This window comes from Mytilus galloprovincialis, chromosome 12 (genome assembly GCF_965363235.1).
Source record: "Mytilus galloprovincialis chromosome 12, xbMytGall1.hap1.1, whole genome shotgun sequence".
NCBI lineage: Eukaryota > Metazoa > Mollusca > Bivalvia > Mytilida > Mytilidae > Mytilus > Mytilus galloprovincialis.
This window is the reverse complement of record NC_134849.1, coordinates 76321410-76347686: the sequence shown is the minus strand read 5'-3', so window position 1 is coordinate 76347686 and position 26277 is coordinate 76321410. Positions and strand designations below refer to the sequence as shown.

The following is a 26277-nucleotide window of genomic DNA, read 5'->3' as shown; positions in this document are numbered from 1 at the left end:
ATCTTTAAATATCAACTTCTTTTGTCAATAACGTACCTGAATCACCTAATGTGTTTTCATAAGTATATATACAGTCAATGCTTTCTGTTTGTCACAAATATTTGCACTAAATTGTAAGATCTGAAGTATTTTATATGAGCATGTTTGCATATCTTCAAAGCATGTTTTCATTTCTTTATGCTTTTCTTGTTTGTTATGTATTTGCATATTGACCTGAAAACATATATTGAAAATCACGTGACCTAATAAACAAATGAGAAACAAGAAACATCAAACCATACGTAATATAATTTGATATTGACCTGAAAGACAAATATCGCCATTGAATATTGCTGTTAGCATACAAAGTCATCAGAATTGTTATCCTAAATTGTTTACTTATGTTAAATTCTCCAACATTTTTGTACCTAAATGCCCTTATTTTCCATCAATTCCTCTCTGTTGTGACGCATACTATAATCCAAAAGCGTGACAGCAATTTACAAATACAGTTTGTTCCATAAACAAAGAGGTGTTTGACTATGTTTATGCGTGGTCACAACTATGATTTAAAACTAATATAATTCAATTTTCTACTCAACTGAAGACAAGCAAATGAAGTTGATTGAAATCTCGCGAGAATAAAAATGACCTTGATTAAAATCTCGCGAGAATTAAATGACCTTGCTTTTCTGCATCGTATAGGTAATATTAAAGAAAGAGTCTGTTGTTCAATGGTTATATCAAGTATATATTTTAAAACATAAATTTCGATTTGATTTCTGTTACCGCTGTTTGATTTGAACAGGATATATAGTTGTATAGTGAATAGGTTTTGAGAGTTAGGGGATAACCTTTTGATTTTCTAGGTGCTATGAGAATTTAATAAAATAGTTAATAGTCTTGCCCGATACAGAATAAAAATTTGACATACATTTCTATGACATACACAATGGCACTTTCCCCACTCAAATGACCTGACACCCTATCGATATTCATAATTAAATGTTTTATAAAATCAATTACAATTTTGGAATATAAAAATTATCACTACTTTTGCAAAATAAATTATATTCTGTTGAAATAAGGGACAAGATACATGTAAAACACGTTTTGAAGCATCAAAATAAAAAAAAAGCCTCTTCATGACAAACAAAATATTTAAAGCAAGTTTTGTTCGAAACTTAGACCCCGTTTACACTGACAAAAAAGGTAGATCTTATCTTTGGTCAAGTGTAAACGGGTAAGATCGATCTTCAATCGGACTTAAAAAGTCTACTTCTGGAGGTGGTTTTAAAAAGATCGATCTTATTTGAATCGATTTATTTTTTGATGTAAATGCTTAGATCGACCGCGATCGACATTTTTTTTCAGGTGTTTGTTATATTAATGCTGAGTTCACACGTAATTCGAATTCGATTCGCATTAACTAATTCGAATAAGACCCTGTTCACACTAGCATATTTTTTTTATCGATGTAATTTGAATCGATCTAAATAAAACCAGTTAGCGTTCACATTATCTTTAATTATCATAACGATCTGTATCGGTCTAATATGAACCACTGCGTTCACACTACAACTAAAAACGCAATCGATCTAACCCTTTTTGCCCGTAAAACTGTAAACACTGTGTATAAATAGAACTGATTTATCAAATTCATGTGCTGATACACTGATACACACACTTGGGAAAAAAATTGGATAAAGTTATTGTTTCTCTTGAATCACAATTTAAAATTTTGATACTGGTGTTATTGCAGTTTTCTTTAATTTTGAAAAAAATTACTGTAGCAACGAAGTTACAACACGACGCCGGAAATACTGCGGTTCCTGCAAAGAAAAAAAATCAACATACGAAAAGAAGACACAGATTTCGCAAATCTATGCAATGGCGAAGACAACATGTTTACAGTTTGTTTTAAAGGTCTTTTAATAGAGAAATATGGGTTAAACAACGAACCTCTGAGATAGTTTTGCCGCTATACATGCGCATACGTTATTTTCGATTCAATCGTACTAGTTTAAACCGATCTCTGCGTTCACATCTAAAGTAAGATCGGTTTACTTTAGATCGATTCAAACTAAACTACCTCTTTTGGTGTTTTAGTTTAGACCGATTGAAGATCGATCCAATGCGTTCACATTAGCCCTCAAATCGATCTAAAGTGAACCGGTCTAGTTTAAATCGATAAAAATGTCCTAGTGTGAACGGGGTCTCAATATCTATGTAGCAGCTAGTCTATAGCTACACGTTCAATAGTCAAAATCTACGTAACACTTAGTAATTAATACGGGGAATTTAGATATTTGAATTACTAAAGGATATTAGTTTCAATTGTCATATTCGCATTCGATTCGAATTAAAGGTACGTGTGAACGAGGCATTTGATAGGAAAATAAATGTCAAAACCGGTTCTTCTTATGTTGTAGTGTAAACGCACTGGATTAAATAAGATCGATCTTGCTTGTGCAATGTAAACGCGAACAGGGTTGAGTTCAATATCGTAGCAGCTACGTAGCCGTAGCTCTCAATATCTATGTAGCAGCTAGTTTATAGCTACACGTTCAATAGTTAAAATCTACGTAACACTACGTAGCAGCTACGATATTAAACGCGGCTCTTTTTAAGATCGATTCAAATAAAGATCGATCCTATTTCGTTACAGTGTAAACGGGGTCTACGAGTCCAAACAAGTGATGCCGACTCAATGTTAGCTCTATGCAATCCATTTAATGGTACAGCAACTTAGTTTTAATGAATTGCTTATACAACATTTAGTATTTTCTTTAATAAAGGCAACAGTAGTAGACCGCTGTTCAAAACTCGTTAATCTATGGACAAAAAACAAAATCGGGGTAACAAACTAAAACCGAGGAAAACGCATAAAATACAAAAGGAGAACAACGACACAACACCAAAATGCAATAGACACACAAACGGACTAAGCACCATATAATAAGTGTTATATAATTTGTCGTGAAGACTGTTATACACAAAATTGCATAGGTACAAAAAGGGGGAAAGAAAACAATACTATAGTACTAATACAATTACTTTCATTGAAAGGATTTACTATACCGGACTAAATCAGGTCTAAAATGTTACTAATGTTAACGATAGGTTAGCTGTCCAGTAAGGTGATTGGGTGAATTAGGAGTTATGATCTTTCCGAAGACTAAAATCTGATCCAATAAGTTATGTTACAGTGGCTGATCCGGGGTAGGTTCGGTCGTGGGGGGTGGGGATGTTAGAACACCCTTATTTTTGGACGATCAATCAATTTGAATGGGGATATATAGTTGGACACCCTCGCTTTGTCCTGGGTTGGGACACCCCTTTTAAAATGGGTGGATCCGATCCTGTGTTCTGTACTTATTGAACAACAAATGTGACGGACGGACAAAAGAACGGATCGATCGAAATATCAAAATCTAGCGTAATGATAGTATTTTTTAGGGACAAAAACGGGTGGTCTCCTGACAGGGAATGAATGGCCTGTAATTTGTATTGAAGGCTAGATTTTGCTATGTAACAAATATCGGCATGAAGGTAATTTTTTTTTTTACTAAATCAAATAATTATGAAAGACCAGGAGCTACACTACAAGCCAAATAGCTTTGATTGAAGCATATACAAATATACAAAAGAGAATAACGGTTTTCAATATAATTATGCAATAATTCTAAGTTTGTTTAAATTGCTGTTGAAAAATTATTCTATGATTGATCGGTAATATTTGCAGTGACAATGTAAAGAGTTTTGTGGACTGCTTTTTGTATAGAGACATGCAACGTGAAGGTGTTAAGGTCAAATTGTAATTGCATGTTTAAGTTTTGTAAATACTAATTCAAAATGTCTTGAATACTGTGTGTCAAAAAAATCAGGGGGAAATTTGTTTGATGAAATTTTCCACGGAGACTAACATTAGGTGGACATGGCTTGTTTGGACTGTTAGTTTCGGAAAAAAAACTGGCTTTAAATAGTTTGCCTTAATAATAATAAGATGTGGTATGCTAATCAAGATAACTATACACCTTAGTTAGAATGAAGTTGATGTATGTATGCTTGTTGTCAACTGTATTACCAACTTTTTTCAAAATTAAATATTGTTTATCATTCAAAGTTACGTAACAAGTGAAGGTAATCGGGGTTCCCACTACCTTTGTTCGTGATAACAGTCAAAAGTCAAACTACAAATGGCAAGGGCAAGCGACGTGCTGGCATCGAGTCCGACCGCGTGTGGTCATTTTCGTTCTACAATTTGAAGACACACACACATACGATGTTTTCCTTTATTCTCCAATTTCATACCATTTTTAGAATTAACTTCCTTCACTTTCCGTTATTTTCTACAATTTTGGACTGATGACGGAACACCCCCTTTTTCCGTTATTCTCAAATTTCTTATCAAAATAAGTATTCCGGAAAACTATATATAATATCAAATATACTGTCCAAAATTAAGGTCAAAGGCAGAATGGAAAATCACGACATAACAGTTTTTTCCAATCTTCAGAAATCCTTAATTGTATAGTTGGTGTCCTTTAGTTGGAACACTTTATATGTTACGTTTTGATAGAACAAAAGGCTCTTTAACAAACCAGTGTTTTATAACGTTGCTTCCATACATATCTACTGAACAGAACATTCATGTCACCACGTTCCAGTGGCCATTTAAGGTTTGTACCCTTTGAATGTCAGTGTAGACATGCGGCCGTCCTATATCTTATACCCTAAAACGTCACCAGTAACATTTTGCCAGTTTTTTTGTCATAAATTTCGTTTAAGCATTGCTGCTCATTATCTATTTTTAACGTTAAATTCTTTATTTACTTTCACTGAAAAAGTAAAAGTAATACAAATATCGAATTCCTAGGAAAATTCAAAGAGGAAAGTCAATAATCAAATGGAAAAACAACTGTTATATTCCTGACTTGAGTATAGCCTTTTTTTCAAATAAAGTTTGTTGATCGAGCGCCCCCCTTTTACCCCACTTGCACACGTATCTTAATGTGAACGATTTGGTTTTCAGTATGAACTAAAGCACAATTTTTTATTTGCCTTTCTTAATAGTATGATTTTTTTTTGATTTTTTTTAAACATTTTCTGTTTTATTCTTTAAAACTGAATAAACGTATAATGCAATATCAGTGCGCGTTGTGAATGCAGGCACTGCTTCATGAATAACCTCGGTTATATACACTTGGTACCGAAAGTATAGAAAGCTAAACATATATAAAGTCATATTACTTGTGATTTAGTACCGACACGTGTATGCGTTGAAAATTTGTACACTTCTATTCCTGACATTGCACGAGATTTTGTGTTCGAATAGTCGTTCTGTATTAAATCTAATCTGGAGTAGCGCCACCAATATATTGTAGTGGATGGTAGTATGACTTCTGTTAGCAAGTAGAGCTCTTTGTGGTTGGGTTGCTGTCTCATTGGCCTATATCTGCATCTTTTTTTCAAAACATACCACAATTACATTATCCTTCAATCTTTTAGAACGAAAACCAACCCACACCATACAGCAATAAAAAAAAGACATACAACCATATAATCCTCCACACAGCTATTTGTTCAAAATCAGAAAATATTTAGAGTTTCAACAGCTATAACAAGACGATACCATGTTTTTAAAACTGTCCCAAGTTTGAAGCCTGTAATTCAGTAGGTGTCAATTGTTGCTGTGATATATATTTGTTTTTTTGTTCATTATTTTGTACATAGATGATGCCGTGAGATTTCTCGTTTGCGTTATTAGTTATTTTTCATTTCGTGGCCTTTTAAAGCTGACTTTGCGGTATTGGCTTTGCTCATTGTTGAAGGCCATACAATGACTTATAAATGTTAATTTCTGTGACAATTTGTCTCCTGGGGAGATTTGTCTCATTGGCAATCATGTCGCATCTTCTTTCCAATATTGGACATACAATGCTCAGTAACGCTTATTTTACTCTTCCAAATTTAAATTTGGAAATACATTTAGCAAACAAACCGCAGTGAAAACAACACAAAATAAGGTTTTTAACATTTTATTCAGTTTTCGTATAAAAACAGAAGGCTCAGGACGGATTAAATTAGCTGTTTCAGAATCTAATGCATCCTGGGTAATTCAAAAGTGTAAACCAAAATGTCCTAATTCGTTAAAAATGTCATAAACAATGGAAATTTAACCAATGACGTGTCGTCATTTTCAATTTGGTACGAACAATGAAATTATGAAACGGCCAAGTGAGCAGTCTTTGTACAAGCTTTCACAAAGCTCAACTCTAAAAATAGCACTAATTTAAAAAAAAATCTATTTAGAAAGCGGAAAGAAAATATTTTTCATGTTATACGAAATTCGTTAACTTATGCTTTGAAAAAACAATTAAACAAATGTATGAAATTTTGGTTCGATTTCTTGACGTCTTTTGTCTATAAAAATTATAATTAGCAAGTATCTTCTACTTCAAGGGTTTATGCTTATCAAATGACTAGATAAATATCACGTGATAAATATTATCTTCTGGAATAAAATTCCCTTGTCATGGAGTTATGAATTAATGAATTTAAATATATTTTGAGTGATAAATTTCACATCTATTAAATAAATAGTGAATGGTATCTCCTATGCCAAACCTGGCTTCCTAAATGCACTCCTGTGAAAATTTGTTTACAGGTATACATATACATTTTGATTCAGCTTTTGATTTAACTATAAATATTAAAGTTTACAACAAAAAATTGCAAAATTAACAAACATTTTCCTTGATTCCCGACATAAGTAACTAACAAAACATTATCAAGTTACAAGTGTCGGGAAACTCGCTCTTCTTCGCATTACTTTTCTCCGAAACAGCGGTTACATGGAATCCGAAAAGACAACGGAAAACGTGTCCTTTATTTCGAAGAATGCAATGCAATCACAGATAAGAGAAAATAGCACCATATAGGAATATTCAAACACAATGTTAAAACAATGAATACATTATACTAATCATGAAGATTTATCTCGATACTGAAAAAGTCGAAATGTTTAAGAGACAAATACTTGTACGTCATTGGTTAGTTCTGTATGAAATTTTCTACGATCCGGCACACTTAGTTAGGGTTCCTCAAATGAAAAAATAAAATATTTATTATTTTTGGAGCTTATTATTTTCAAAAAAGTTATAATGGAACCCCAACATTTCAAACTTGGCACATTTGGAATCATCAACTGGCAATTTATTCCAGCTCATAACATTGAAACGACAATCGGAAGTTGAAATCTTTTGCTGGCGATTACGCCAATAACATTATCAAAAGAGAACAAATTCCTTTACAATTCAAAACGAATATATATTAAAATAATTCTACTGAAAAATTCAAAGAATATCTATGTTTAGCAGAAAAACACACACTAGTAGAAGTAGATTAACTTGATATTGCTTACAAACTAAAGAGAGTTATGGTCCCTGGTACACAAGTTCAAGGTTACAAGATAAGTCTCAAAAGTCTGCTATTGCTTGATATTGCCATAATACATGAAAAATAAAGTATTGAATACCAAAGTAAAATGAACGAAAGTATAACAAATATTGAAAGACATCATTTCGCCCCTTTTCGGGCCACGTCACATGACACAAGCACGTTCATACACTCACACGTACAATAGTTTTATTTGTAATTGACTTTAAGTAACTATTATTCAATTAACAAAATAACAAATAATTTACACTTAATCGATATATTTGCATAAAACCAATCAAAGTTTGTTATATAAAGATTCTCATACAAGTCAACAGTTCATTAACTTTTTCGTTGCTTTGATCGTTTTTTTTTTAGATATTAAAAATACAATATTTATGTTTTTGTTTATGATTATAGTAATTAATTATAAGCTAAAGTGCTGAAAATAGCAAATAACTAAAAATAAACTTCTTATTTAAGTAAATTGCATGACCAACGTAGCTGTAACGTGGTTGCTGTTGAATTATTTAACCGCATGCGTCAATTACAAAATAATGGGGGAATCTAATAAAATCCAAGTAAATAAATAAAGTATAACGTTAAGATCGCGGGCTTTCTTTTTCTCTCTTATTTCTAAAACACAATTTTAATCGCAGTTTACATTGTAGTATATCATATGATATATCATGTATATGCTTACGTCTTTTTTTTTATTCGTATGAACTTAAAATGAAAGAACACAGGTTGAATTTGCATAAATACACAATCTATAGAAATACCAGTAAGCACCCAAAATCCTGAAATGAAATAAATTCACATTTTTCTGCAATGGATTTTAAAATGAAACAAACGATAATTTTCACCAAAGATAAGACCCCTTCTTTTTAGTTCATTTGGCCGGTGAGCGTAAATAATACAGCTTTATCCTTAATAATTTCATGATTTCCAAAGATGATTGCACAACAATGACATCAAATCAAAATCTTAAATTTTGTATTGTACCTACAATGTCCAAAATTATCCGTTTCCACTGTTCATATAAACCGATGAAGGATTATTAAAGAGATTTTAAATTTGTGTTGCATTGTGGGGGACAATTGAATCTCGGATCCCATTATTTAAATAAATATTGTTAATTTTAATCGCAGTATTGTTCAAATAGGTAGAGATCAAATGGACATTATATGATAATTGTGTCTACATTTAAAACATAATTCCATGCGGAATTTAACGTGGGGGTGTTAGAGTGAAAAATCTGCTTTATTTTTCTATCATTGGGTTTGCTAATTCCCACAAATAAAGATAAACTATCTATTTTTTAATTAAGATAGAACTAGAATTTTAAGTCTTTAAATCAAATTTGTCTAAGTGTTTCATATAAACTGTCGAAACTTATTAATATTTTTTTTTTTTTTAAAGTTCTATGAGAATATAAATAAAGGTTCCAAAGAACTTACAAATGAATCAATAGCAATTAAATTTATCAAATTAGCAGCTTGATAAAACTTCATGTTATTTCTATCGATTTTCAGTATTCCCAGCAACGGTTGTCGTAAAAGTAGAACAGTTTTCAAGGTGATGTCAGACGACATACAGAATAAAATGCCATAAACATTGATGAACAATTAATGTCGTAAAATGCCGGTTGTAAAAATCGGGTGTTGGTATTTCTTTATATCAAATGTTGACTAACAATCCCTTTCGTATAGAATCCTTATATGATAAAGCAAAATTATACCCGTTCATAATTTACCGTTATTTAAACATCTAAACAGAAGGTTGGGACTTTTTCTTCTTTGAAAATAGGACCAACTAACGAAAAGATTTATCAAATACAATATATGTATATTTTATCGATTTAAAAGGATAGTTATTAAAATTGGAAGATTTTAATACATCTGTGCGAAATGGGTCAGAAACGGTATTTGAAAAATATGAATAGTCATAAAGATTTATTCATAAGGTTTATTTACTATCTTATATATCGATATGTTAATATAAACCGTCAGACTGTTGAAATAGTGACAAAAATAAGTTGAATGTTTTCAGAGGCATGTGATTTCATAGATTCAAATTTTCTTAGTAGTTTAAGTTTAAAAACGTAGTTTAAGTTTAAAAACGTGTGATTTCAATATTTAAGAATAGAAAAAATACAATTATAACATGTTTAAAATTTCACATCTTTATGACATTTGTTCATGCCTTTACATTAAAATTAGGGTTCATCGTTATTCCAAAAGTTAATGAACATACTAGTTCCTTGTACCTGTTTTACTATTTACCCATTCTCTCACCATACGTACATATCACAGGAAAGCATGTAAATATATATATATAAATGTCTGTTCCAATCTGTTGCGATGCCAGCACAACAAGAAACGATAACAAAAGTACAATAAATAACGTGATAAATGCGTCAAACTTACACTGTATATAATAAAAGAACACACTTCCGAATGGCTATGATTCCGAATATACAATATGAATAGCTGTGTCCGTTTGCACCGGTGTTTCGGCGTACTCTATTAAAGGATCTGGAGGAATTTCAACTTCCTCTTTTTCTACCCCAATCAACCATTCGATGATCATCTGGTCTTTTCCAGATTCTGAGTCCGTATCATCGTCATCTTCATCGTCTTGATTTTCTTGTTTATTTCTCACTATACTATTTAACTGAACCGTTGAAGAGTACCGCCTCATACCGTTCACATTTCCGGAATTGTACTTGTTGTTATTCTGAGTCAAATTTTGTGTTTTCTCTATAGAAATTAACTTTTTATTTTGTGTGAGTTTATTGTCTGAATAATTTCTTTTCATCGTTGGTTTTCCTCCTTTACTTCCCATAAAATTTTCAATTGGTTGAATTCTTGGTTCACTTGCACAATGATAGAATTTATTTTGTCCTCCGGATTTAGAGTTGTTATTGCCACTAGATGTTGACATATCTTTAGAAGGCAATCGAGTAGTCCGAAAACCATTCGTCACTACCGAACGTGGTGTTCCCACAGAAATTCCATTTTTCTGTTTAATAGCATCCAATTTAATTCCCTCCGGAATTGTAGTCGTTGTCTGTTCCGGAGTTGTGGTAATATATAATTTCCGTGAAGCATTTGCTGAATTCCGTGCTGACGACGAAGACGAACCAGCACTAAGAGGAGAACGTCTTATATGAACACCTTTCTGCGAAGAGTCACTATTGTTACTCATTTTATTACTTCGAGTTCTGAAATATTCTGTACCGTTTCCCATGTTGATTTGAGTGTTAGAATATTTCCTTGAATCTAAAATAGGTGGTAATTCAGGAGCGCTCATTCTTCGGAAACTATCATAAGGTTTTGTGTTTAAGCATTCCTCTTGAATTGTTCCTATATCATATGAAATGGCACTTGCTCTTCTAATCCCAGGATTTGCTGATCGATAGCGTTTTATGTTAAGACCATTTTGAATTTGATGTTGACTGTTGAACGTTTTATTTGAAACTGATTGTAAAGGGTCTGCATATCTTTTATCAGACTTCATTGCGCATGTGTAAATTTGTCAAAAGTCTCATTAAATGTCCTTCTTTTGTAACAATATGTAAAGGTAAATATATATGAAAAATGGTTGGTTCAATCGATCTATTGAAATCCTTTTAAATGGTTAAATGTTCAGTTATAATTATATTTGTTCATGAACTTTAAACATGATATTCTCTGACGTCACAAATTCCAGTGCCCCACTTGCAAGGTCAATTATAAGAAAAATGATTAAGACTTTTTTAAAGACCAGTTGATTTGTTAGTTTAATTGGTGCAAGTTAATTTTGCAATGCAATCCTACGCTTGGAGGATTTTTTGCAATGCAATCCTATGCTTGGGAGAAGGAATCTTTCCTGCTTCTTTTCAGTATGAAAACTGTTTCTTCCGATGAAAAATTTGCTGGCGTTTTTCCTCTTTTTTCAGCAATAACCATCTATCTGCAAAAGTACAGACACTCGCATTAAAACATGATAATCTGGTGTTGTCAACATAAAAAGATAAATAAACAAACAAAGATAATCTGTATACAATTATTAATATAATTCAACTTATTGATTTTTTACCTTTCTATTTACCATATTTGTTGTTGTTTTGATATTTTGCAATAAAGACCGATTAGAAATAACACTCGGGTCTCATCGAATTTCTACCTTTCTTATTAACATTACGGAGTTTAAATTATTATTATTTAAAAAATGCAAATATTGTCAAATACAATCAGATTATGTCTTCAAAAAACAAATTGGAATTGATTAAACTATGTAAATTCATAAAGATTATTAACACAGGTGTATGTGCTCCTGGCTAAAATGGACTTCATATATTGTCTTGTCTTTTGTTTGTTCTGTCTTAGTTTAAACAATATTTATTCAAAAAGTGCATGAAATATAAATATACAATATAAATACAGGGATTCGGAAACAAGAAAAACTTATATAAATCCGTCTCCCTTAAGAAAAAATGACAAAATTAGGAACATAGTATATAAGAAACTCAAATAATCTAATTTTCAATTCACATTTTACATGTTTATTCTGTGGTTTGCCCGTTACTCAGAAGTCAGTTTGATCGAAAAATGTGATCAACTCTTTTTATTATAATTATGGTTCATGTATCTGAGAAATATGTAAATGTTCCGAAAAAAAGGTAACATTAAATCAAAGTTTCAACATCTAAATCGACATCGACATAAAGATAATTGTTATGGACCAAATCTCCCAGTTTCTAAAATAAATCTTTGTACAACTTTAAAAATATATTCGTTTTCCTCATCACCGATGAGTTCACTACCTGATACTAATGTTTGTACATTATATATTGGTAGTGTAGAAATGGTTTGTGCCCTGATGAGTCTATAATTATGACATTCTAGCAAATAATGTTTGCTGCTCTCAACTTGCCCACATTTACACAGGCTGGAAAGAACAATATTTTTCTGGAAAAGGTGTTCATTTAAGCCACTGCAGTTCAACCGGAGTCTGGCGTGAAGTATTTGGCCTTTTCTACAACCAGTATTATAATATGTAGGGACTTTCTTAGTATCTCGATTTATGTAATTTTATGTTCTGTCTTGTTGTAAATATTGTACATAATTGTCTTCTCTTCTCTATACCTATGTATATGGTTTATCGAGAATAAAGATATATAAAAATAGAAACAACTATTGTTTTGAAATTATGCAATAAGGAACAATAAGAAATTAAACACCCAGACTTAAATGTAATAATTTTAAGATTAAAGGTTAATTGGCGTATTTAATCAGCAATAGGGTTATGTTGTAAAAGGGAGTGGGTAAAAGTGTATACAAATTTTAAATTGTGGGTCTTTAAAAAAACGATCAGACATCTCACACAAACAAAGTAATTTCCGTACTTCTACACTTTTGTATGGTTAACTAAATAGTTAATTTTTTATGGTACTTATCGCGACGTTTTCATCGTTCTTTCAACTTCAGAGAGTAGATTGTAGAAATAGAAAATATTTTAATTGTTACAACATTGAAAGAGTAAGGACCCTTCAGAACTCTGAAAACGACGAACACCAAGTCTCTCCAAAAATCAATTATAGGTTATATCGTTTGATTTTATTCAATACAAATAACTGTAATTTATTTATTCACATTTTTCAAATACTTGCTCATAATACAATTTACAGAGTCAAAAAAGTTGTTTTTATAGCAGCGAGAGAGAGAAAGAATAGTTATGATATTTCAATTCATGACACAAAACTTAATATGAGATTGACAGAAGCCAAAGCAAAGGAAACTAGCGTTTATTGCTGTTCTTCATATCAAAATCACAGGTTTGTTTTAATATGAAAAAAGAAACAAAGGCTCCCATTTCACAAGTTCAACGTATTTAAAACAAGCTATCATGATTGAAAAGTTGGAAAATATACACGTTAATCAATTAAGGTATAAGAGCAAGAAGTAATGATTCCGACACCGTAGCCAACAAACCCCGCTACATTTCATAATAACCTGTTAAACGTTTTTATTGCAATTACACAAATGTACAAATCAGTCGTGTTTGAGATTGCTTTGACCTTCTCATTAAGTCACCAGATTTGTAGTCTTCAAAAACAGTGTTTTTCTTTTGCTATTCTTTGTTTCGGATGCGAATATTCATGAGGCTAATTTATTATATAGAAAGGCACAGGTCATTAAATTTATAAAACATCTTTGAATCTAGAAGACTTTTTTTTATCTTCCCCGAAGATTTTTAAATCTCAATCAAAGGCAGATAAATCTAGCAGTAAAATATATTTGGCCTTTTATTTTTTGGATTCGAGCGTCACTGATGAGTCTTTTGTAGACGAAACGCGCGTCTGGCGTAAATACAAAATTTCATCCTGGTATCTCTGATGAGTTTATTTATAAATATCGTAAAATTTATACACTTTACCTTAATGTTAAATGTACTTTACTTCCAAGTTATATTAAATATCACAATAATATATCCACAAAAAATAAGAGCATTTAGAATTTGAAAATCTAAATAAAAATAGCAGGAATAAAAACTAGGCCTCTGAACCTCTGTAAAGTTGTCCTTTAAGTGAAAGTTTAAAAAAACAGAAGGAGAAAAAGTATAAATGTGTATTTGATTAATGATAGGTAAACCTGCCACATTATATCAACACCCCATATGCATGTGTAAATAATGAATTTGTTGTCGTCAAATGTGAGGCTCAAAAGGGGAGATAACTTAAATGAAAGAAAACGTACTCTGTACGGTTAAAATGCTTCAATCCTGGATTTTATTTTGCTAATTCGTTAATTTCTGTCACATTTATATTAAGTAGTCTTAGTGACAGATTGAACTAAGTAGTTAATTAAATTAATAGATAACCATACAGTCAGTCTTATTGACTGTATTGTAATCTATTATATTAATTGTTTTGTAATAGGATTATCATATCCAACCCTGGATTTCTGGTATTAGCAAGAAGGGACTCTTCACTGCAATGCTGGACTAGTGAAGTACACTGTTAACAGCAGACAGTGCAATTTGTTGTTGAATAAAAAAAGGGATTATCATATCCAGACTTATAAAGGTAATTAGTGTCAACTTCTATCTTAATTAACCAGGAATGTCATTTTTTCTACCGAAGGTCATTTGTTCCCTCCGGGTACGCCAGGTATTTCAGCTTCGTCTGGCATCACAACCAGATAATAACTGGACGCAATAATACAGCCAAGTCGATTGAGAGTGTCGTTAAGCACCAAAAATCAATCGATCATATATATTGAGTTTGAAGTTTAACTTCTATCTAGCTTTGCACGTTTTCTTTTCCCTAGAATAGTGATTTGAAATATGCCCTTAATTTCAGATATTAAACACAGCAATAAAAAACCATACAATTTTATCAACTGTGAACTTTTCTATAACATTGCTTTTTTTCGTAAAAATTCTTATATTTTATGTTGGCGCTAATATTACGAAAGACCCAGCATGATCCTCTATACATACTGGGAAATTATCCAATCACCCAGACAAAGTTAACATAGAAAATTGCATTACTTAAACACTGATTTCTATATCAAAGAAAATCCCATATCGATCTCAGGTGAACGTGTATATATATAGGGGTTTAACTAATATTTAATCTAGTATTGACAAATTTGTATATTTCGACAGGTTTCAAGATAAAACCACGGGGTTAATTTAGTCTGTTGAACTAAATTAGGACACGCGCAAGTGCAGGTCTATCTTAAGACCATTTATCTTTCCGTGAGTAATAGGTATAAGTATTTCCATTAAAACATATTAGAAATGTATATTGAATTGGTTGATTCCTATTCTAGATACGTATTTATATTTAGACATTTTGTTGAATGCAAATACAGGGTGCATGTATGGCAATTTATTAAAATATTGAATGCAAATAAAATTGAGAATGGAAATAGGGAATGTGTCAAAGAGACAACAACCCGACCATAGAGAAGACAACAGCAGACGGTCACCAACATGTCTTCAATGCAGCGAGAAATTCCCGCACCCGGAGGCGTCCTTCAGCTGGTCCCTAAACAAAAATACTAGTTCAGTGATAATAAACGCCATACTAAACTCCAAATTGTACACAAGAAACTAAAATTAAAAATAATGCAAGACAAACAAAGGCCAGAGGCTCCTGACTTGGGACAGGCGCAAACATGCGGCGGGGTTAAACATGTTTATGAGATCTCACCCCCCCCCCCTTAAATACCTTTAGCCAATACAGAAAAGTAAACGTATAAGAGTGAATGTAATGCATGTCGGCAGATCGAACAGGGTACATACACTAAACAGTCTATGGATATAAACGTCAATGGGACCGTGGCAGCAACCCGACAATTAAGGAATTTATCCAGGACTTTAGTATTTATAAAAGGAGAATCGGGGCCTTAGACTACCTAAATGTGATAATAATCCACGACCAACGAAAAAAAAGATAATTTGTTATTTTTTAAAATCATTGATTTTCATAAATGAGATAAATACTTTTTAACTACTAAGTACTAAAGCATTTTACATCAATGAAAACACATTCAATTGTATTTGTCCCACACTATATTTTCTTGCTTTTTTAAAAGTTTTTATATTCGAGAGTCTGCCGTACAAAGTTTGGATATTGGTTTCTATTATGATTGTGTTTCTAGTCGGTTTGTCCTGCTGTAGGTTAAATGGGTATTATCAATAAAATATTATTGAATTAATCTTGAATTCTCGGGACCATTGGCGAACGTGGTACCATAGCTAATTGTCGCTTCGTTTGCATGTATTTGAAATTTAATTATCTGATTAAATATCTTCAAGTTTGGAAATCTTAGTTCCAGTTACAAATTTGGTAACATCGCTAATGTATACTGCATTTTCTAAAATGTCATTAAGTTTTTAAAATGTTATTAAAATTTAAACCCGATTGTACTCTTGTATACCTCCAATTCTGAGAACGAACAAATCTTGTCCTTATCTTAAGTATAAGAACTGATTTCCTAGTACTGTACGACCACTAAGAAAACTTTACGACTCTTAAGTGGAAAAATGTGACACTTTAAAAAAGTAACGCGATTTTTATAAACCCTCCAAACGAGTAATATTTACACTATGTCATATAAGTATCAATATAGTCCCATAAATATCTCTCGCTGTAGTAAGTTTTAAAGGAATAACTAAAATGTACGAATATCATTAAGCCGTTATGGGATATATATTATCAAAAGAAATTCCAAAAATAACCCTTCAAAGACGATACTTATATAGAACTTGTATAGAGTTTGTATATGAAAGGTAAGTAAGATCATTTACAAACATAGCTTTATAATAAACATACAATATTTTCAAAGCATAAAAATAAGGGGAATGACACGCTTTTTGGAAATGGGATAAAAGGGTATAAAAAAAGAGGATTGGAAGAAAGGATGGCAAAAAGAGGAAGGAGGCAACCATAAAGCCTCCAACAACGAGAGAGAAAAAAACGATACCGTATAGTCACGGCTACAAACATGCCAGACAAGAAAAGAATGAATCAATTTACTTGAGAAAAAAATGCACAATTTATAAAGCAACCAACAATCAATCAAATCAATCACAATTTATAACAAAACATTGTATGACAAGATATCAACCAAGGACAAACAGTCAACATATCGAACAAATGATGAATATACCTTATACATTTTAAGATAATTAAAATATGCTGACTTGATTGAAAATTAATACAATTTTGATTGATTTTTTAGAAAAGTTTATTAATAATTCATAGTTTATGCCAAATGGTATACAATCTTTTATCAATGTAACAGTACACTACGACATTTATCATTGAAAGTTACAGACGCTGAAGTTAAAAGTCTTGCCGTAAAGAAAAAGGACAAAATTCCAGACAAGGTCGATAATTATGCAGTTACTTGGTCCATTTTTATTAAAATTAGCAATAGAAGTAAAGATTGCTAAAGAACATTTATGTTCGTGGCAGAAATCTGGTGCAAATTTTAATAATTTTTCAAACATTCAATTTGATAGCAAACAGCTTTTTGCGGGCACCTCCCTTTACTTGAAATAATGTTGAAATGCAGGATATAAATTTCAGAAAGCTATAAAGAATTGTAATGTCAATGTTTCATCATTATCGAAGGCTATACGGTAAAATATAGTTCCTTACACATATTACTTGGTCTCTGATTGAAAGGTGTCTCATTGGAAACAAAGAATTTCGTAAGCCGAGTGGTCTTAGTAGTTACTACTGTAAATGCTATCCAGGCAACACTCAGGTTGTGAATGTGTCCTGCACATGTGGGTGCACTCGACTCTAATCCTAATTGACTAGGATTGTGAATTTTCCGATCGAAGGTTGGTTGTTTTTTTTCCAGGCACTCGGGCTTGTTCCATCAATAAATAAATGACCGCAAAAGCAGTCCATAAAAAGGCTTTAAAACACATAAAATCAGAAATCAGAAATCATTAGAAACAATACCACAAATTCATAAATTGGTACTATCGAACAAAATGCAATACAAAGGCGTAAGATTGTTCACAGCTGAGATCGGTAAGTTGTCTACAATCATATATTTCGAGACTGTTATTACTTCTCGTGCAACCCTAAGCTAAAATGTACTTTTTATCATATCTTTAAAATCTGAGTTTTTTAAAATTCAAGATTAAAGTTTTAGTTTGCACGCAAAAAGCTATAAATAGACAGTTATTTATAAATACATCTACTATATATTGTCCACAGTTAGTCCACAGTAACTGTACCACCTATTGTAAAACAAAGACATAAATGTTACACAAAGTGCGTGTTCAAAAGAAAGTTGTGGTTATAGCATAAAGCTCTATGTATTTAAATATTATTTTCGCTTTTGACAATATCTGATAAAGTCCGACCTTCATAAGGGTCTGGATGCATGGAAAATACAAAATTCTGGGCCAAAAATGTGAAGAAAAGAGAGCAAATCGTATAAAAATTGATAAATGTAGGCAACACAAATAATGAATGCAGAATAAATATAAAGACTAGACACTAATGGTTAAAATAAATAAAGAAAAAAGAAAGATAATGGTCTAAAATTTAAAGATAAAACAATAAAAATCCCCCTTTTCCAGACCCTTCCTTATGCATTATAGGATTAAATGAAAAGTAATATTTAAGAAAATGGGGATTTAAAGAATGAATTTGGAAGTACTATCTTAATAAAAAATCTTAAAACAAACATGGTTACATACATTTTACTCTTGATAAGCATTAAAAAGAACAGATACCTTTGTTGTCCAATACGATATGATGAGGAAAAGGTTTAAAAAACACGTATTACAATTCGATTAGTAATTGTGTATTGTTTTTCGGTTATCTATATTATAATAGTTCTATTTCCTTATATTCGCAGAAATAGCACACAAACTCACACAATGAAAACATGAATTTAAACCTGATAAAATGTTCTGGACATCTGAACTGAAATTCTGTAATATTTAGAAAGAGTCGTTTACCATTTGCCAAAAGCCTCGGTCTAAATCAAATGCCAAGAATGATGTACAAGGGAAGCAACTAATAAAATGTCGGGAAAAGGATAATAACATTGGGGCTAAATAAACAGAATAACATTGATCTTTTTATTTACAAGAGTTCATTTAATATAAATAATACGTAAAACTAAAATATTTTCATTTACGGTATAAAGAAAATCCCGAAGCTAATTTGATTTGATGTCTAGTAAAAATAACACAAATCTTGTAACTTATCTGGACCTAGTCTGAGTTTACACACAATTAAATATCATGAAAATTAAAAGTGAATTGAAACTTTTTTCCAAACCTTTATCGACACTGGACGATTTAGACTTTAGTTGTGCATACAAAAACAAACATAACTGCAGACAATTAGACAGGTTTGAAGAAAATCAAAATCTGCACAATTTTGCAATTTGTCAACTCTGAACTCTCAAACATTACACATACAATAAATCTTACCAATTTAGCTATTTAAAATATCCAATGCTGTAAATTACAAAACTGCCAATTTGTGCAATCTATAAACTCAGAAGCCCCAAAGAATACTTATACAATTATTCTTACACGTTTAGGTAAAAGGATATCCAATGCTGTAAAATACAAAAATGCCCATATTTGGAATCTATGAGCTCAGAACCCATTCAAAAAGTACCGATACAATTATTCCTATCAATTTAGCATGTTTAGGTACATAAAAAAAAACCAATTCTGTAAAAAAAATAATGCCCTTTTTGCAATCTATAAACCCCGACCCCCTAAAAAATGCACTAAGACTTTTATTTCTTACCAGTTTAGGCATATAAAACATCCAATACTGCCAAAATCCTACATCAATCTAAGTTAACGCTATCCATTACTTAAATCTAAATGCATCACACGATAATAGATATTATTTAAACACCTTTCACTTACAATAAGATAGTTTGTGGTGATAGAAAACTACTGTTTAAATTACCGCTTTATATATCCCTTTTATATTGACTTCCTGAATAAATAACGATGTAATTTTATTACAGAAATAAAAGTTCCGTTAGCCAATCAGCGTCTTGATAACTAAATAAGCTTTGGCCACTTGACTGGAGAGTGATTTTAACCTCGTTTTAACTTCAGATGTTGATAACATCTATTGATACGGTTATTGATGACGATAAAAACTGCATACATTTACTATATATAAGCTATTATAGTCTATATTTAGAATAGTTTATGTAGTTTGTTTCCGGTTTATGGCAGTGCTTCGTTGAAACATGATCTAGAGGTCTATAACGGACCATATACATTAAAACGTGAATAAATTTGGATTATTTTCGTACATAGTTTGGTAAAAGTAAATTTATGAATGAAAAACAATAGGACCTTGAACTTTGACCCTTCTCATAAAAAAAGTATTAATGTTTTTTCCCAAGGTTCAGTTGAAGTACAAAGATTAAAGAGTAGATTCACAGACTTGTAAAATAACATAATTGGGGGGAGGGGGGATTGTTGTACTTACATGCGACATTTGAAACAGCAAACTAAATTTCACTACAAAGTTTGTTTTACTTTCGCTAATAAACTGAATAACATAAATATTAGAATAAAGAAGTTAAAGGATTTCATTTCTTTAAGCAGTTAGCTGCAAATATTCAGCACTCAGAAATAATAAAAATATAAATAAATAAATTTGATTTTCGTGTTTTTCTTTGAAATGAATGCGCGCAAATGTAATCAAAAGCTGGGTGCATACGTAACGGTTTTTATGCGCAAATGCATTATTAATGCGCGCAAATGTAATGCACCGAACATTAAAAATTGCCTTATTCTTATTATCCAAATCTTGTATCTGCAATATTTACCCGTCAATATAACTTCCATTCTCTTTCAAACTGGATACAAATAAATTTACAAATGTGTGTAGTATATTTTGAATATAGACTGTATGTATAGAGAGTTTGTGAATCAGATATTATGAGTCAAATAGATGCGTGTCTTACAATTGTAAAAATTATTCCAACGGAAATACACGTAATTCTATGTAAAAAAAGGGGGGGGTGACATATTATCTGTACGACTGTCTGATTTTATTTTTTTTAATGATTATCTTTTGAGTCTACAAGCACGAAACTAAATTTGTTTGAAAATTTTAGTTGGATTCTGTTGGCTTATAGAGAAAAATTTTACAAGGCAGAAAAGCATTTTACAAGCAAATGCTGTAGGACTTGTGGTTAATTAAGCGTGAAGACTGTCAAAAGAGCTAAAAAAAAGTTAATTGAAACACAACCGGGAACACAAAGAAAGATGACATTCAAAGAAGATATTGGAACTAAATGATCTAAATATATATATCTATATATTCTCATATTTTCACCTACTTATTCACGTATTTTCAAGCTTGAAAATATGAACTATTCCAGCCACATGTACTAGTACCTTGTATCTTTAGTAGGAATCCCTCCTCGACCTAAGCAAAACACTAAGTTTTTTTTTGCGTGGTTATGTGCACAGTACTTTATAATACTTCGATAAAAGTTCGTCTCAATACTTAAGAGTTACAAATCACCTTTCAAAAGTGACGATCATCTTTTGTCTGTTACGACCATCGTCGAAAATATAATAGTTTACGTAACGATCATCACATATAAATAACGACCATCAAGTGCGAACGTTTGGTCGTCTATTTTACAAAAAAATCGAATGATTTTATGTACCAGTTTTTACCTTTATATCAAAGTACTAATTAAATGGTTCGTGTGTTTGAGATAAACGGTTTGGTTGAAATGAAATTTACAATGCACGAAAATTGAAAAAGAAAAAAAAACTTACCAAAGAATTGTCTCCCATCTTTGGCTAACCGTAATTTTATTGTACGACAGTCTGATTACCATCAACGATAACAGAAACAATAGCGTTCGTTAAAAGGATTAACAATAGTATATAATGGCAGAGGGATTAAAGACTTGTTTGTTATTTTGTTATTCTTACATAATGAATAGAAATAATTTGACAATAATTCCTTAACTGCATGTACAGCCACGTGTTTTTCCTTATATAAATTTACCATGTTATGTACAATAATAATACATAATAACAATAATAATAATAAGATAGAGTTTAATGGCGACTACTATGGAGGCATGCTTCAGCTGGCCCCTAAACAAAAATACATACTAGTTCAGTGATAATATTATGGACGTCATTATACACTCCAAAAATACATTAGAAGCTAAAATTAAAAATTTTATTTTGTGAGTTTTCCCCTAACTTTATCCAGGAAGATATATAGATATAGTGTTCCCAGCTTTATCTTAATGTTTTTAGGCATAGATTACCATGGCCGTATTTGGCACAACATTTTGGAATTTTGAATCCTCAATGCTCTTCAACTTTGTATTTGTTTGGCTTTATAACTATTTTGATATGAGCGTCACTGATGAGTCTTATGTAGACGAAACGCGCGTCTGATGTACAAAATTATAATTCTGGTACCTTTGATAACTACTTTCAATATTAGTTATCTTCTTATTTATCTTATTTTACTATAATGGAGAAAAGAGTGGCTTTCAAGTTTGTGTACTGTGTGCTTATTGTTTCCCGTTTCGTTACAAAAAAACAATTTGTTTATACAGATAAATATGGTGTGGTAAATTCACATATAGATTGAAATAAACAATTAATTTCCCCATAGGCGACAATGGTAGCCTTTTTCGAGATACAAACTTCAGAAAGTTGATTTTGTTTTAACGAAACCTTGCTAGAATCAAAGAAAAGTTTTTAGGTCAGTAAATATAGGTTTGCGTTGCTTTACTAAGTGTATTTTGTACTTATTTCCAATGCCGATCAATTTTGCCCTTAAATACGTGTCTTGTCCTAGCGTTGAAAAGTCATTTAAGTGCCGTTAGGGCTACAGATTTTTTTTTATTTTGCCTTTTGTATAAAGCAGAGTGTTTCTAATAATACAAAAAACCAAATGTCAATGACTGAATTCATTTAAACCTGGCCGTGCTTTGTCGGTATTCGCATGGATATCGTGTATCCTGGTTTTTGTGGAAGCGAAAAGATACATTTGAATCATTGTTTATGTTGCAGTTTACTTTGAAGTTCCCTTGAAAATATTGTCGATCGTATTGGAAAGTAACGTCGGTAAAATAAAAGTACTTGTTTTCATGCGTAAATTATAATTTGATTTAGTCGGCTAAAACATTCGTTTGTACATATTGAAGGAAAATATAACATGTTTGTGTGGTCACTATGAAAAAGAAGAAAAGTCAGCGAACATCATCTCTCTCTCTCTTGTTTAGATTAAAGCTTCATAAAAATGTTACATTTTCCAACAATAATCTTATTTTGTATTTGTAATTTACAATGCAATCTAATTAAAATGTTCTCATTAGTGATAGACTGTGTGAATGGCAATCTACATCAATTATCTTTTGTAACTTAAAAAGACTATTTTTTAACCTCGATGTTTTAATCCCTGGAATATTAACCTTTTTTCCCATCGCACTTTAGCGTGAGACACCATCGTACTTTAGCACAGACCATCGTACTTTAACGTTACCATCGCACTTTAGAGAACCATCGCACTTTTAGAGTCCTACATATATATAAAGAACTTTCACTAAGAAGATACGTTACAATGTATATATGGGTTTATCAAACAACTGGACTTCACCCACGATTAATCATAATTAAAATCTGAACAAGCTCATACATGTTTATAAGATATAATTGACCTTTATAGCTTATGTTACATTTTTGGTTTTAAGTTTTGGTTGCGAATTTCAAAAAGCAAAAATAGATTTCTTTGTTAATGTATCTACTAATTGTAATCATTCAGAGCTCAGTTTTTTTGGTGCAGCCAACCCATCTTTCTACCCAAAATAAGAAGTTCCAGCTTCATATGATTAAAGGAACAAGAAGAGGAGCGCAGTTAGTTTCCATTGGAATGTCAATAATTTGTCGAAAATCACGCCATCCAAATTAAAACGTAACAAATATGTTGCTAAAGAATGTCATGTCGGAAGGTCACCACTCCAGCCAAACCACGAGTTGATAAGGTCTTACTATATGTTTATGATAGAGTTTGGAAATAGTTCGTGTTTTAATGTGGAGGTAGAAAAGGTCGTTGCACGCTATATTATCTATGCATCTGCCTAGTTTTGAAAACAGGCGAATTAAGCCAATGGAATGATTTTCAAATATTTTACTTTTAAATAAGATTTTCCACCACGGCTTTTGACTTCTTTATAATTGTGAAATATTACTGTTAGCTAAGATATTACATATTATCGCTATTTTGTGCATTTTTCATTTGATTTTTTATATGATATATTTTTTTTATACTGCAACTAGCTGTGTTTATTTCCTAAATATAATAACATAGCTATATGTTGTATAATGTTAATTTCATCATGGAACAATTTCTCAACAATCAGAGGTTCATTAAGGGATGAAAATAAGTTTGACATTTGTGTTACGATTTAAAAAGCTATCAATGTATTAGTTTATGTTGCAGTATAAAAACAATATGAGGTCAATGTCATAAAAATATAAACTTTTTTGTACTCGTCGCAAACCTGGGGAAGGGCTCGGTAGAACCTCGCTCTTCCCCAGTTTCTCAGCCTCATACAAAAAGTTTATATTTTTCTTTCATTGACCTAGCTAATATATATCATGCTACTCGCTTGAGATGGGAAATTATCGCTAAAAACTAAAGAGGCACGTGGCGTTGCTTATGAAATTGACATGAAATTGACAACGTCGTCATAGGTAAAATAGCAATAAACATATCATTATTGGTCATCTCAACTCGATTGCTTTTCTCGATTTCGCCGTACCCGTCGGCTCAAGCGAGAAATCCAATCTCGTTGAGATGATCAACGATAATCTATAAAGTTCAGACAAACAGCATCTTGTGGGTGCGGGAATTTCTCGCTGCATTGAAGACCTGTTGGTGACCTTCTGTTGTTGTCTATTCTATGGTCGGGTTGTTGTCACATTTGACACATTCCCTATTTTCATTTTCAATTTTATTTTTTATAAGAAATTACGTGACTCGTATGTGGAATGTGAGATCGGATCCGGTTAAAATTAATCTGTCCGCACACTTCAGTCACTACACCCTCTTAAGGATACTCATCGCAAGTCTATCTCGGAACTTAACTATTTAGTTTTAATTTTCCTAGAAAGAAACAGATTTAATAGTTTCTTCCAAAATTTTTTAGAATAAGTTAGTGTGATGCCAAATATCATATAAGTAATGTTTCCATATGCCTCTTATTTTTTATAAGGCCGTTTAATTCTAATATTGAAAAGAATCATTGAATTTCTACCCATGATTATATATAAAAAAAAATATTCCACCAATGCATGCAGCATTTATCATGTACGTTTTCAATAAATCCAATTTATCTGTTTGCAAACGGTAATAAAACAAATGCTCGAAGCACAACACCATGCGTCAGTAGTTTTGTATTCGATTTAATTAAAATAGCAAATTAAAATCTTTCCGATATTCATTTTGTTGCAGATTGGTAAATTAAAAGTCTTACCTTTATTCAACATATGCACAGATAAAACATATTTCAATAAGCCGGCAGTTTTCAGATTATCCTAGATGAATCAACTAATCTATTCAAAGATCGAACAGCGAAACTGAACATTACATTAGGGGAGGTATATTGTCATAAATCGTTTGAAATATCTTTTTGTTATTTAATCTGACACAAAAGCAAGTGGTTTTAATTCGATATTTAACAATGGTTATATATAGTGTTTAATTAAGAGATTAAAGGTCAGCTATGAGATAGACATGTGAATGATCTGTGCTGGAGGAGTCCAAAATAGTACGATCTATATTTAGTTTTCAGGGTTTTTTCAGTGTTCTGATTAATCAAAATCAAGTACAAAATCAATCAATCAATCAATCAATCGATGTTTAAGAATTCCCTCCCCACAAATCATAATACTGATTTGTAAAGGAACCTGTTTTCATATTGTCTTTTGGTAACTTGTGGATATTTCACCGGCCACTAGCGTTCATACCACGTCTCTTTATTTTTATATTTTCTTCGCAAATTGTGAGGATAAAAGAGTTTAAGTAGAGCCACTATTTTTTACAGTATCTACGATAAATTGTATTTTGAAACACAACATTCTCTTGAGTAAGAGAACAACCTTTATATTTCAAGGGGGGGGTGCTTTTTCCTGAAAAAAACATCTGGGGCCGTGTCAACGAAGCTGTCCTAGGGCTAGGACATGTCTTAGGATGGTTTTAGGACACGTCTTAGTCCTAAGTCAGGTTAACAAAAGTCTCATAAAATAAGATATGTCCTAAATTTGGTCCTAAAGTTAGGACATACACATAGGTGT

The 26277-nt window shown here is 31.6% G+C and overlaps 1 protein-coding gene across 3 annotated transcripts; it reads right to left on the bottom strand.

Moving 5' to 3' along the window:
• Nucleotides 1–8411: 8411 nt before the first annotated feature.
• LOC143054873 (uncharacterized) lies at nucleotides 8412–25472 on the bottom strand. Of its 3 annotated transcripts, none has more exons than XM_076227956.1 (2): nucleotides 25458–25472; nucleotides 8412–11376 (listed from the first exon to the last, which is right to left on the bottom strand). In XM_076227956.1, the coding sequence occupies exon 2, from the start codon at nucleotides 10939–10941 to the stop codon at nucleotides 9883–9885; it is 1059 nt and encodes a 352-aa protein (XP_076084071.1). In that variant the 5' UTR covers nucleotides 10942–11376; nucleotides 25458–25472; the 3' UTR covers nucleotides 8412–9882. The 3 variants fall into 3 exon arrangements, with proteins under 3 accessions (XP_076084071.1, XP_076084068.1, XP_076084069.1); XM_076227953.1 differs by lacking the exon at nucleotides 25458–25472 and adding an exon at nucleotides 19715–19868; XM_076227954.1 differs by lacking the exon at nucleotides 25458–25472 and adding an exon at nucleotides 13843–13960.
• Nucleotides 25473–26277: the final 805 nt, after the last annotated feature.